Below are 14,475 nucleotides of genomic sequence, written 5' to 3' on the forward strand. Positions count from 1 at the left end.
GTGAACCTTTAAGGATGGATGCAAATTCTTTAGGTGACGAGGGGAAAAGGTATGTCAGGCAGATGAAATAGTAAAGGGAAAGTTTTGTCACAGGAAAGATCATTTTATATGTTTGTTAACTTCACATGGTTAGGACATCATGTATTTAATAATTGATGGTAGTGGACATTTATTTAGTGAGAAAGCAGTAAGCCTCTGCATAGGATTAGTGCAACATGAAGGTCTTTGAATCAAGCAAGGTGCAATACAGTATATAAAATCAATGCAGTGAGGCTTATTTTAAATTTTGTATTGTAATATATTATGGCACTTTCAAGCACTTTGGATATTTATAAGTTGGTTAATTTTATGTTGACTAGTTGATAAGGTTTGGCTCTGTGTCCCCACCCAAATAGCTCCCATAATTCCCAGGTGTTGTGGGAGGGACCCGGTGGGAGGTGATTGAATTATGGAGGCAGGTCTTTTCTGTGCTGCTCTCATGACAGTGAATGGGTCTCATGAGATCTGATGGTTTTAAAAATGGAAGTTTCCCTGCACAAGCGTCTCTTTCACGCCACCACTGTGTAAGAAGTACCTGTTGCCTTCCACCATGATTGTGAGGCCTCCTCAGCCACCTGAAACTGTGAGTCCAATAAACGTTTTTCTTTTGTACATTGCCCAGTCTTCGGTATGTCTTTATCAGCAGCGTGAAAACAGATTAATACACTAGTCTTTTGATGATTAGAATCTTTATAATATTTTGTAAAAAGTCAGAGAGTGACCAAAAAACTGTTTTCTACCCCCACAAAATTTAAATTTCACAATTTTTTAGCAAAGCATTTAAAAGAAAAGTTGACCTTAAATGTGAGTTATGCTTTTTCTTCTCAAAACACAAATATTCCTAATTTGTTGACCATTTTTGTGATAATAGGCATTTGCCAACAGTGAGCTGTAAGCAGATAATTTTGAAAATAATAATATGGTTAATTATTCTATCAAAGGTGACATTTTAATAGTAAACAAAAAAGGCACCATTTTCAAAAGAAACGTATGATATAGAACATTTGATAAGAGATATTTTTAGTGTTTCCTCTACCAAATCTACATAAGGGCAGTAACCTCTGAAAGTTCTTGTGTCTGAACCTTTAAGAAATGTAGAAAAAGAATTTTCCACATAGTATTAATATATTTCAAAACCTCTGATTAGTTTGCAAAACCAACTGATTGACCTCAGAACAAGAGGAAAACCTAGCAAAATGTTAACAAAAATTCCTTTGCATAATTAGTGGATGAATTTGAAAGTTCAGCCTGCACACTGGTAAGTACAGACCACTATACATTTTTTCCTTTAAGAATTTTGTGTTTTTTCTCAAGGGATCATTTGCAGTTCTGATAGCTGCTAAATCCAATCATAGATCATACTTGTGAATCATTGAATTACAGTCATTAATTAAAATTATTAAATCAGAATTCCTTGAAAATATAAGCATATTGAGTCATATTTCTCACTGAACCATCATTTTAGTGCCATTATTATTTTTTGGTCAGAAATAAACAAAATTAGAGGCTATAGAAGAACCATATGGAATTTTTAATATTGCTAATTGTATCTTTCTGTCATTTTTATTTCCAGTGTATATATAAATTATTACATACATAAAATACTAGCACAGTAGTAATTGCTTAAAACATTTTTATAAAAAATAGTTTGCAGACTACTGTGGTAGAAACCCAAAGGCACTAAGTGGATTAATAGAGTCATGGAAATGGCCAAGGGCATGAAGAAGGAAGACTGAGGTTGGAGAGGCAGCCTGTGTTCTCACTCTGTCACTGACCACTGGGCTGTTCTTGGGCAACTTAGTTTACTTCTCTCAGGCTCCACTTTCTCAGTTGCGAAATAAAAATAATAATGGTATCCACCCAATCAGATTCCAGTAAACTATGTAGATTTTGTAGGTAAAATGATGGCACAAAGTACATATTCAATAAGTATTAACCATCAATCAGCTCTTGAGACAGTGAGCTTTGGCACAGAAAAGCCAAAGCTATAGTTATATAGAATATATAGCAATTACTACATTACTTTAAGATAATTTATCTTTATACATTGTCCCTGATAGTCTGTGTGTTCATTGAGGGCAGGGATTCTATCACAGTCACCTCTCTAGAACCTAGGATGTTGCCTAGCACATAGATCTCCAGTACATATTACTAAATCAAATATGGCTGAGGAATAAAAGAGAAAGGTACAAGCTTCCCTTTGTTTCCACATTCTGGATTCTGAATATCAGGCTCCTCTCAGAGTTCACCAGATCCTATCTGTGAAAACCAACAGGCCTATGCAGGGTGCAGGATGAACTATAGAGCAGACATGGGTCTGGCACCAAACAGGAGCCAACAGGTTAACTCTTATTGTGAGTTCCTAGTTTATCCACTTTACAGAAACTCACAGTGACAAGTTACTGGATCTTTTGGCCAAAGCTAAGTCAGGCAAATGCTGTAAGCTGGACAAGTGCCCGCAGTTAGTCTATGGAGCAAGGCATGGCCACTAAAGGCAGTCCAGGTCATGAACCCTCTGTGTCTGACTCATGGCAAGAGACAAAATGTCAGCAACTCTGACTGTTCCCAGCCCAGCTCTGACACAACTCATAGATGTATTACTCATCTCATTCTGTGTTTTACTGTGCGTTTAAAACATTCTTTTCTTTAAAAATTTTTAAAAGCCTTAATATTTTCATTGGGTTTGTGGATGACTAACAATCTCATTGCATTTATTTTAAACAGGCTTCCAAATCACTGGATGTACACTGAGACTTTTCATATTGCCTTTAGGTAGGCATTATAATTTCTCAGTTTGCTATGTGATATATCACTTTCTGAAAATAAAGAAATCTTATTTTTCAATTTTAATAAAATAGTTTTTCTGTTTTATAACTTTGAAGAAAAATACATGCAGACCTGTAAAACTGAGCAATTTCATGAGTTTCCAAACTGCAAGTTATTTTATAGCCTCCATTTGGTAATTATAGAGATTTATATCCTTTTTTTCATCCTCCACAAAATTCAGAGCTGATATGTCCAGTTGACTTGGAAACTGACTTAGGCCTCCACATTCATTATTTTTGATAATAAAGGTGTTAGATCAGATTAATGATTTAAAACTAGTGTATGTTTGAGAGTGGAAGAAGGAGGTTTAAAATTAATTTATAGGAATATAATCCACTGGTCATTTTCACATTTCATCAAAAAATATTTTAGAGGGTGTCTCAATAGTAATTGATCACATTGAGGTGACAGAATGTACCATTACTGCTTCACTAATAGAAGAAAGTCATTAATCTCCTTTTAGGTCGAGACCTTCAGTATAACCTGACAATTTATCATGTATCAAGGAATTAACATATTTTTAAAATTATAAAGAAGCAGCATGCCAGTATACCATGGATTCAGTTGATGTTGCAAATCAAATAATGTCATCCATATCAATATGTTATACAGTTCTTATTATTACCACATAGAAAAACACTTTAGCTAATCTGGTTACCCTTTTCAAAATCTCTTACTATTTAACTAAAAATGTAAATTTATTTTAACTTGTTTATGAACCATTGGGATAAATACAACTAATACTTCCATATTATATAGACAACATATAATACGTCTTTGTCTTTTAAAAACAATGTATATAACACTACAAATTTTTTAAAATCTGGGTGATTTAGAGTTTTTTGTTTTTTTGTGTTTTTTAAATAAATTAGGTATATCTGAAATGAAGTTGCCACAGCTGCCTAATCCAATGTTAGTGGAATGATTCTGTTTAATTCTTGGATTATCGTATTTCACTTGTAGAATTTTATATCAATATTTTAGTTAACAATTTATATTATCTACTAATTAATAACTTGAATGAGTTTCCCTTTGCATTATATGCTAGTTTTCTACAGTACATAGCTATCAATTTAATTTTTTTCTACTTGGTTTGAAAATATTTTTAGAAAATAAACTCATTAAATGAACTTTATCTCTAATTAATGATGCATTGATCATATATTTATGAATAATATTTCATTTAAACCAAAATATTTTAGAGCCCTTTTTCTAGTATTAATATAAAGCTAGCATGCATAATAATAAAATTGCAATAATAATTCTAGTGATATAAATTTTAATTTGCCACTAAGTCAATTTAAAAATATTTATGTTGATTAAAGTCATACAAATGGGATTTGCAAGCCCTTCTATGCTCTTACATTCAATGCATATGCTATTGCACTATGCTGAAGGTATTGTGCTGTGCCAAATCCCTCTTTTCCTCCTGATACTGCAGTGAATAAGGATAGCACAGAAAGAGCTCAGAACCTCAGGGAGGAAGGTCACCATCAATAAACAGCTGTATGCATTCAAGGCAGGTATACCAGAGAGACAACTTCTTAAAATTAGAGCAGTTTTACTTCTAAGCATTAGTGCTTCTGTTTTTCACATAAGAGAAAGTAAATAAGAAATAGACTTTCCTAGAACACTCAGTTATAGCACTTGAGAAAGAGAGAAAAAAACCTTGAAGTCAATAGAATTTAGGTCACTGCTAAATTAATATTTTCTCTATGGATATTCCTCTACCAATCACTTTTATACACACTTCACATCTAAGTTTTTAGGGCGAAATATATTGAAAATCTCGCTTTTCCATTGAAGCTCCATTAGCAGGAACAAACTCCACTGCATCAATGTCTAAGAAACTATTTTAAAGCAAGGAGGAGATTGCGAGACCTTTGTACCCAACAACAAACCATCCTGATTTTATTTTTAAGTCATGCCTGATGCACTCTTTCCACAATGCCCCCTTGACTTCTGCCTCCCCAGAAGTTTAAATCTCTGCAACATGTGAAGTTGGTAACCAAGACATGGGTAGCTCTACCTTAGTTTTTTCTATAATGTGTGGTGCTGAGCGTATTTTGTTCTTCATATATCCTAAATAAATTGGCCTCAGAGGTCTAAACAGGGCTTCACACACTGAACTTGCATCCCTCCTAACACCATCCGTATGTCCATTACCATATTCCTTTATTTATATCACTCATGTTTTGTATATGGGAAATAAATTGGGAGAAATTACATTTCTCTTTCTTATTGACCCAGGAACCAGAAATTATGAATATTTATTCTTTTCTTATAGAGTCAACAGCAGTGTTTGTCCTGTAATCTTTATAAAATATTGCGAAGAAGAATATGGAGGCCTTGTTTTATATATATATTGGCATTCTTAAAGTTATGAATATCCGTGCTCAATAAACTCTGTGTTCTCTCTTCTCTTTCCTACATCTCCCATGATCTTACCCACAAGAAAATAAACATGCTGTCTCCTATCTGAACAAAGGAGGATCCTTTATTTGATCTTAGAGCTACAGTCTTTTCTCCTATTCATCTTCACAGCCGACCTGTCTGAAAGTGTAGTCCCTACATTTTGTTTACTTTGTGATATGGCTTGGCTTTGTGTTCCCCACCCACATCTCACCCTGAATCGTAATAATCCCCACATGTCAAGGGAGGGACCCAGTGGGAAGTAAGTGAATCAGGGGCACGTTTTTCCCATGCTGTTCTCGTGATAGTGAATGTCTGATGAACTCTGATGGTTTTATAAAGGGGAGCTCCCCTGAACATGGTCTCTTGGCTGCTGCCATGTAAGACGTGACTTTGCTCCCTCATTCATTTTCCAACATGCTGTGAGGCCTCCCCAGCTGTAAGGAACTGTGAGTTCATTAAACCTCTTTCCTTTATAAATTATCCAGGCTTAGGTATGTCTTTATCAGCTGGGTAAGAACAGACCAATACACTTTTCTTCAAATCAAATTCATTCTTGAACCTATAGTAATCCAGGTCTGTCCAATGTTAGCTCGGAAAATCTCATGATTCAGGAAAACCCTCATTCCTAGACAAATTGGAAAAGTTGCTCACCCTAAACTCCTCCTCCTCCCCGCATAATCTTCACCTCCACTCATTCTCCAAATTTTGATAAACTTCCTATGTTTAATGCATTCTCTCCTTTTCATCTGCACTATTTCCTAGCTCAAATTCTCATCCACTCATAGCCCATTATATTAGATTCCTCACATGACTGATTCCCTTACTTCCTTATCAAGATCATCTTTCTAAAAAGGGGAGAAATAAAAGTAAAATTCTAAGGCCCTCCCCCAGCCAACTGAACGAAGCATCTCTTAGCCAGCAGGACCCTAGAGTAACCTTGAAAACTGAGCTCTCAGCCAGGACAGGATGGTATTCAGACAAGCCTCCTCATACTCCCTCCCTTGATAATGACCATTAGCCTTGCTTCCCTAAGGGCTAAACAGAAACCAACCCTTCCTTCCTTCCTTCCTTTTTTTTTTTTTTTTTTTTTTTTTTTTTTTTTTTTTTAAATGGAGTTTTGCCCTTGTTGCCCAGGCTGGAGTGCAATGGCGTGATTTTTGGCTCACTGCAACCTCCACCTCCTGGATACAAGCGATTCTCCTGCCTCAGCCTCCCAAGTAGCAGGGATTACACGCATGCACCACCACACTCAGCCAATTTTGTATTTTCAGTGGAGATGGGGTTTCACCATGTTGGTCAGGCTGGTCTGGAACTCCTGACCTCAAGTAATCCACCTGCCTCGGCCTCCCAAAGTGCTGGGATTATAGGTGTGAGCCACTGCACCCAGCCCAAACCAACCCTTTCAAAAGACCTCAAGAAATCAACCAGTGGAGGTGGAAGTTGCAGTGAGCAGAGATCGCAAGACTCAGTCTCAAAAAACAAAAAAAAAATTATAAGGTATGAAGATGTGCGGTTTTTTTAAAGTAATTTTCTCCATTTTGGAGGTTAAATCAACCAGCCACCTGATACGGCCCTTCCTCTTTTAGCCTGGTAAGAGATCAGTGACCAAGAAGTGGTTCTGGTCAGTCTGTGGAGCATGTGCAGTAAGGGTTTTCATGTCTTCTACTTTACCTTCTGATGTCAGGCAGCTGAAAACTCCAGGCTTGGATCATGCTAAACTGTCATTTTTGGTACATGGGACCCATGAAGGGGCATGAATGTATATTGCGCATCTGCATGATTCACCTTTCATAAATAATCATGACTCCTCCTCAAGCTTATGAAATATTGACATAGCCAACTCAGCATAAATTCCTGTTCCCCTTGCTCTTCCATTGAAGTATCTGTTTCTGGCTTCTGGCTGGAAGCTATGATTTCCAGCTTGTCCGAACAGCGACCCTGCAGACTGTAATCCCTTATGAGGAATTTATTTTCCAAATTTATGAACCTTGTCATTCTTCAGTTGACAAGGTAAATCTAATTATGTTGCCCTGTTTGCTTAATGCTCTTTAATTCCCTCAGAAATAGTTTAACACTTTAATCTAATATGTCATGATCTTGTTTTTGTCTCTCTGTACACTCTTGCCTATCATGCCTCTTTTTCCTTAAGCTCTATCCATTTACATCATTACTGTCAAAACACGCCACTGCAGCCTCACATCTCTATGACTTTGAGCATGTATTGCCCTCTCCTAGAATCTACCCCTCTCCAGATGACCTATACATCCTACTTACCCTCTAGATCTTAGCTCAAGCATAGACTCCTTTGAAAGCCATCCACACTCTTCCAGCAGATATGGGTTCTCCTTCTTGCTTTCCCCTGGACTTACACATAGTCTTCCATTTTATTAACACATGTCTCATTTCATCAAAATGATGTCTTGTTTCTCTTCCTTTACCTAGCTATAAGATCCTTAAGGAGAGGCACTGTGTGTGTTTCCCTTTTGTATCCTGTGAACCAGCAGAGCTTCTATCTCTATAAACAATTGTTGAAATAATTTTTAATGAGATAATCATATTATTTTTTACCTGATCACATTTGGGAGGCAGAATGGATACAAATGCATAGAAAGGATCTTGTAATTATGAACCTTTTACTGTTCTTTTGCCCCGAATGCCCTTACACAATCACTTTTTAAGTCATATTCCATACCCAAAGAATTACCAAGAATAATCAGACTTATCAAAACCCGGGAAAAAAGTGGATGATTTACTTACTGTTCTTGCATCCCATATAGACAGTGTCTTGTCTGCGGAACTTGTGAGAAGAGTATTGGAGAAAGGAAAAAACTCAATGCTGTTCACAGAATCTGTATGTCCATACAGCGTACATCTGCATCTTTCACTGTAAAGAGAGAAATTAAGAATTTTAGGAGTTAGTATCTATGCTGTCTATACAAGGCTAATAAAAATAATTTAAGGAACTGAGGCATAAAATAATTTTATTAATGGCAAAAATTTTACAACAACATTTTAAGAGTAAAATTCTACAGCTACCTTATATTCTCAGCACTTTATAGGATTAGCAGCATAAAACTAAACTTAAATTACCTTCAATTTATGGAATCACTTGGTAAAGTCATCTTTATACTATCACATTTATTCTTTACCATGAAATGACAGTATAAAAATTATCCCCATATGATAGAGGAATATGTTAAGACAATATTGCACTAATTCATAAGACAAACTCTTTTAGTCATTACTTTTCTTAATTGTATCTCAGACTTGGTTATATACTGGAATCAACTGAGGCACTTCCGTGGCTACCAGAGACTGGGGGAGGGAGAAGGGAGGGGAAAATAGGGAGAGATTGGTCAGTGGGTACAAAGTTACAATTAGATAGGAGGAATAAATTTTGGTGTCCTGTTGCACAGTAGGGTGAGTATGGTTAACAGTAAAATATTGTATACTACAAAACAGTTGGAAGAGAGGCTTTTGAAAGTTCTTGCCACAAAGAAATGGTAAATGCATGAAGTGATGGATACACTCACTACCCTGATTGAATCTCTCTACACCACAGATATATATTGAAGCATCAAATTGCACCCCCCATATGTACAATTATTAATGCACTGATTAATTAATTAAACCAAAAAGAAAAAGAAAAAAATACTCATACCCAGTCTCAAGCCCCAGACATTCTATGCCGATTGATGATGGAGCCTGGGAATTAATTAGTGGATTCATGCCTCCCCTGGTAATTATAATAGGCCTTTAGGGCTGAGAATTTAAACCAGTGGTTTTTAAAGTTTTTTACCCAGACTAGCAGTATCACTGTCACTTGGAAACGTGTCTGAAATGCAAATTCTCAGGCTTCATCCCAAACCTATTGAATGAGAAACTCTGGAGGAGGCCCCAACAATCTGTGTTTTAGCAAGCTCTTCAAGTGATTCTGATACATGTTAAAGTTTGAGAACCACTAATCTAAACTATTAGGAATGACCCAGAAGAAAGGGCCAAATGCAGCTGTGTTTTTTTGCCGTTTTATGAAAGGGCTGTTTCTCGATGAAATAGGATATACACAGAGCAATATCACTCCTCATGTGTAATGACTGATTGCTCTTAAATAACTTTATTTATAAACTTATTTTTAAAATAGAGAAAAAATAGAATCAGGATAACTAATAAGTACTCAAAACAGAGGAGTCAAGATAAATGCATTCCTAATATAATAATCAGATAGTTGTCCGTGTGTTGCGACTCACACCTGTAATCCAAGCACTTTGGGAGGCCAAGGCAGCCAGATCACCTGAAGTCAAGAGTTCGAGACCAGCCTGGCCAACATGGTGAAACCTCGTCTCTACTAAAAATACAAAAATTAGCCTGACGTGGTGGCATAACGCCTGTAATCCCAGCTACTCGAGAGGCTGAGGCAGGAGAATTGCTTGAACCCGGGAGGCAGAGGTTGCAGTGAGCAGAGATTGAGCCACTGCACTCCAGCCTAGGTGACAGAGCAAGGCGCTCTCTCAAAAAAAAAAAAAAAAAAAAAAAAAAAATATATATATATATATATACATATGTACACACGTATGTATAATATATATGTATAAATCAGATAGTTAATCTTTGATTAACTAGTTCTTCTGTGGCTTGAACCACGCCATGTACAATAATATAGTGCAGCAGGCAAAACTCTGCAATGGGAGCCAGGAGACTGAATTCCAGTCCTGACTGGCAAGAACTAGCATGGTAACCATAGAAAAATTGTTTAATTTTAGTGGTCGTAAATTTTCTTCTTGTGTGAATGAAATTATTTACTTGATGCACTCAGTGATCCTGTCCAGCTCCTACATTCTGAGATCAAACTTAGAAATGTAAAATGGGAAGGAAGAAGTCAACTTGAGTATAGCGTATATGAACTGTAAGAAGCAAAATGTCCTTCCTTCCTTAAATGTCGGCATTTTTGAGACATCAAAAAATATAAAAATTTGCAAGTATATGAATATGTATGTAAATTATTTAGCAACACTTCCCCTTTCTCATCAAAGCTAAGTATTACAGTAATAAATATTTGGAGCAAATCAATACATCAGGAATATTTTGTATTAGTTTCCTTACCTCAATATTTCACAGATAGGCTGATAGTATTTTAACCACTAAAGTTGATGATGTGTACACCAGGGGTCAAAAACCATGATGCTGAACTGACTGCTTATTTTTGTAAATACAGTTTTATTGGAATATGCCAATCTGTTTACACATTGTCTATTGCTGCTTTCCCACTACAGTAGCAGAGTTACATAGCCACGACAGAGACAATATGGTCCACAAATCAAAAATATTTAACTCATAGCCCTTTGAAAAAAGTTTGCTGAACCAAGAAGTATACCAACTTATTTGAATATTTAGACGTATACTTGGGTTTTACTTATGACGTTTAATCTTTTTTGAAGGGAGCCCCAACACTCACAAAATAAGTTATTTCTTTTAAAAAATTACTGTTTTATGTACAAATTTTTTCTGCTATTTTTAATGAATCTAAAAATGTAAGTATGAACATTTTTAAAGTTTCTATTCCAAAGCCCACTATCTTGAAATAATCACCTTTAAATATTAGTATAATTACTCTAGTTATAGGTCTACAGAGAGACAGTGAGGTAAGGTAGGAGAGAAAGAGAGAGATAAAAATTAAGAATTGTATTTCTATTATATTAAAATGGTGAATTATTAAACTAAATTATATGACATTTAACAATAAAATAGGCCGGGCGCGGTGGCTCAAGCCTGTAATCCCAGCACTTTGGGAGGCCGAGGCGGGCGGATCACAAGGTCAGGAGATCGAGACCACAGTGAAACCCCGTCTCTACTAAAAATACAAAAAATTAGCCGGGCGCGGTGGCGGGCGCCTGTAGTCCCAGCTACTCAGGAGGCTGAGGCAGGAGAATGGCGTGAACCCGGGAGGCGGAGCTTGCAGTGAGCCGAGATCGCGCCACTGCACTCCAGCCTGGGCAACAGCGTGAGACTCTGTCTCAAAAAAAAAAAAAAAAAAAAAAAAAAAAACAATAAAATAAAATAACTAAAGGCTTTGCTGAAAGTCAAGTAGATACTTTCTTGCTACAAGACAAGAGCTATCACTATCTAAAAGATATCGTTAAGAAAAATATTAAAGTATGCTATTTTAATAACATTTCATTTTTTAAAAGTATATTGAAAAAAGGAAAATAATGTATTTATATTCCTCCCACTTTCTTTTTACTCACCTCTGAAATTTAAAAAATCTTATTGTTAAATTTAAAATATCAAAAATCATAACATATTTTGATCTGTAATCACAAAGCTCAAATTCAGTGTCCCTCCTTCCCCATCTTTCTAGTGTTTAATATATGTTTAATCCTCTGCATCCATACTTTTAGACAGTTTAATGATTATTCAGTACTTCAACAGCAGTTTTCACTGATTATAATTTCTTGGGCCACCTGACCTCCTCAAATGTTTGTGGAGAAACGGTTCACTGTTAGAGTACTGCAAAGTTTGAGGTCAGTCCAATCTCTCCAATTATTCCCACCCAACCTTCTTTAGGGCTTGTTTGCTGTTTATGCCCAAGAGCCCTTACAGTTTCTTTCCCAAATACTGAAGTTCAGAAATTTTAGCACAGCATACCCTAATAGAAAGCCCCAGCTATTATTCCTAGACTTTTATTATTCCAGGAAAGTTTCTTCCCCTGTGTCTTTTTTCTCTTTCTCTTCAATTTAGCCCATTTATTTTGTTTAGAAACATTATGTTCTTTTTTGTCCTTCCCCTGTGTCTTTTTTTTCTTTCTCTTCAATTTAGTCCATTTATTTTGTTTAGAAACATTATGTTCTTTTTTGTCTAATTTGCCTTTACATTTAACATTTTCTCTACAATCCTTATTTTTTTCATTTTTAATATCTGTTCTTTATAACTCTCAATTATGTTTATTCTACTTGTGTGTTGGGTAGGGGGAGGGCAATCAAAAGCTTTTATTTCTGTTTTCTAGCTCACTTGTTTCTTGATCTTTCTCAGTCTGCTTTTCATTTGCATCTATTATCTTATAAATCATAATAAAATATTTTAACTCTTTTGACATTTTATTATATAAAACAATTTAAAATATAGCATTTCAGTAATTTATTTGCAAATTGAGTGTTTTGTCTGAATTATTGATTTCATATCTGTACTTAGGTGATTCCTTTATGCACTGCACGTTCTTCACTGAAATTTGAGGTTTTATTCATTAACTCTTCCATTTTTGCAATTCTTTATAAAATCTGATTGGTTTCTTTTTATTTTGACTTATGAAGACAGCTATTGCGGGATGGCTATTTTCTAAAGATTTATGGCAAAAGGTGGGAAAATGGGAAAATTAATTGGCAGAAGGAGAGAAAGCCACTGACTTCTATTCAGATTTGTTGTCTCCCACAAAATCTTTTCACTTCATGTGCTGTTGACCTGATCCCTGAAGTTTATCTCTTCTCCATTTTCTTACTTTACTTTCAAGTACAGATGTAGTATGTTGCAATACCCCTAACGTCACAGGCTCTATTTTAACTCTGAATGCGCCTGCCTCCCTCACAACCCCCATTCTGCCTGACCTATGGCAATTTGCTTTATCTCTTTTATCTAACAATAAAAATGGCTTGTTAGGATTTATGCTTCCAAGTATGATAAAGTAACCAGTTTCTGTACTTCTTTTACAATAAGCAACTGTAAAATTACACACATTATCTAAAGTAAGTTTTTACTGGCATTGAACTAAACACATAGCACAGGACTATAATCTTTAAGAGAAGGAAAAACTCAAAATGAGCTCTGTAACCTCCATGACTTTCTGCTTGGATGCACTCTTTACTATCAAATACAGAAATAGAGCTCAGTAGAACTGAAGTTTCACTGAGTTGAGAAGCAGTGAGAAAAGTCTAGGCTTCTGAGTTGCTTAAAATTTGGAGTGTAGAGTAGCTGACAAAAGGGAGCTGAGCTGGGAATGACAGCAGTTTGTGTGAGGATTCACCATGAATTTTGGGCGAAGGTCTAGATGGCATTTTTATAGGGTAAAATTCCACAAAGTCTAGCAGAGATTTCCTGCTCTATATTTGACAGCTGAACAATAATACCAGAGATTAGCTACTGCTAGAAAGAATACTCTAGAGTTTAATCCTGGGTGAAGTGGAAAGAATTTACTGCATACCTCAGACTCTCACTTGGAGATTCAAGAAAGGCTCCACTATAGGAGTAAGGGTAAGGTTTATAAACTAAGTTCAAAACAAAAGTTCAGTTCTATTACCAATGAATAAAACCATGCCTGAAAGAGAAAAACTGATCTTCCCATAATTAAACTGCTCATTACAACAGAACTCACTACCTTTTCTAGGAGACAATGTAATACAGATTTCTCCAAATTAGTCATTAACAACATCCAGCATGTATTTTTTTTTTTTTTTTTTGAGATGGAGTCTTGCTCTGTTGCCCAGGCTGGAGTGCAGTAGCATGATCTTGGCTCACTGCAACCTCTGCCTCCCAGATTCAAGCGATTCTCCTGCCACAGCCTCTGGAGTAGCTGGAGCTACAGTCCTGTGCCAGCACAGCAGGCTAATTTTTGTATTTTTAGTGGAGACAGGGTTTCACCATGTTGGCCAGGCTGGTGTCAAACTCTTGACCTCAAGGCCACCTTGGCCTCCCAAAGTGCTGGGATTACAGGCATGAGCCACCACACCCAACCCCAGCATGTGATTTTTTTTTAAATGCTACATATGTACATGTGTGAAGAGGTAAAAATGTAAGCCATACACAAGAAAAATAAAAATACATAAAACAGAAACATACTCTGAATCAAACACTGGAAATCAAAGACCAAGACTACAAATGATGTATTATTATTCTGATCAAAGATTTAAAGAAACATATAGTTATAATGGATGTGCAGATAGAGAATCTCAGAGGTAAATGTAAACCATAAAAAAGAGGTCTATGCAAGAATGGATAAGTATTTGTGAAATTAAAAAGTGAACTGGGTGAGCAAAATATTAGACTGGGTACTGAAGGAAAAAAAAAGTAGTGAGAATGAAGAGATTAATAGAAATTATCTGATTTGAAGAACATAAAAATATTGAAAAACCATGGATTACAGTCTCAATAATCAGTAGAAAAATATTACAAGGTCTAACATAAGTATAACTGTGTTATCAGAGAGGGGTA

The 14,475-nt window shown here is 35.9% G+C and overlaps 1 protein-coding gene across 1 annotated transcript in view; it reads right to left on the bottom strand.

Annotated features, from left to right (window-relative positions):
- SPAG16 (sperm associated antigen 16) overlaps window positions 1–14,475 on the bottom strand; it is a 1,176,832-nt gene that overhangs the window by 404,344 nt on the left and 758,013 nt on the right. Inside the window, exon 13 of the mRNA XM_050751372.1 lies at window positions 8,038–8,164. Coding sequence (XP_050607329.1) covers window positions 8,038–8,164 — 127 coding nt within the window. The remainder of the gene's footprint in view (window positions 1–8,037; window positions 8,165–14,475) is intronic.

The sequence above is a fragment of the Macaca thibetana genome, chromosome 12, assembly GCF_024542745.1.
Source record: "Macaca thibetana thibetana isolate TM-01 chromosome 12, ASM2454274v1, whole genome shotgun sequence".
Taxonomy (NCBI): domain Eukaryota; kingdom Metazoa; phylum Chordata; class Mammalia; order Primates; family Cercopithecidae; genus Macaca; species Macaca thibetana.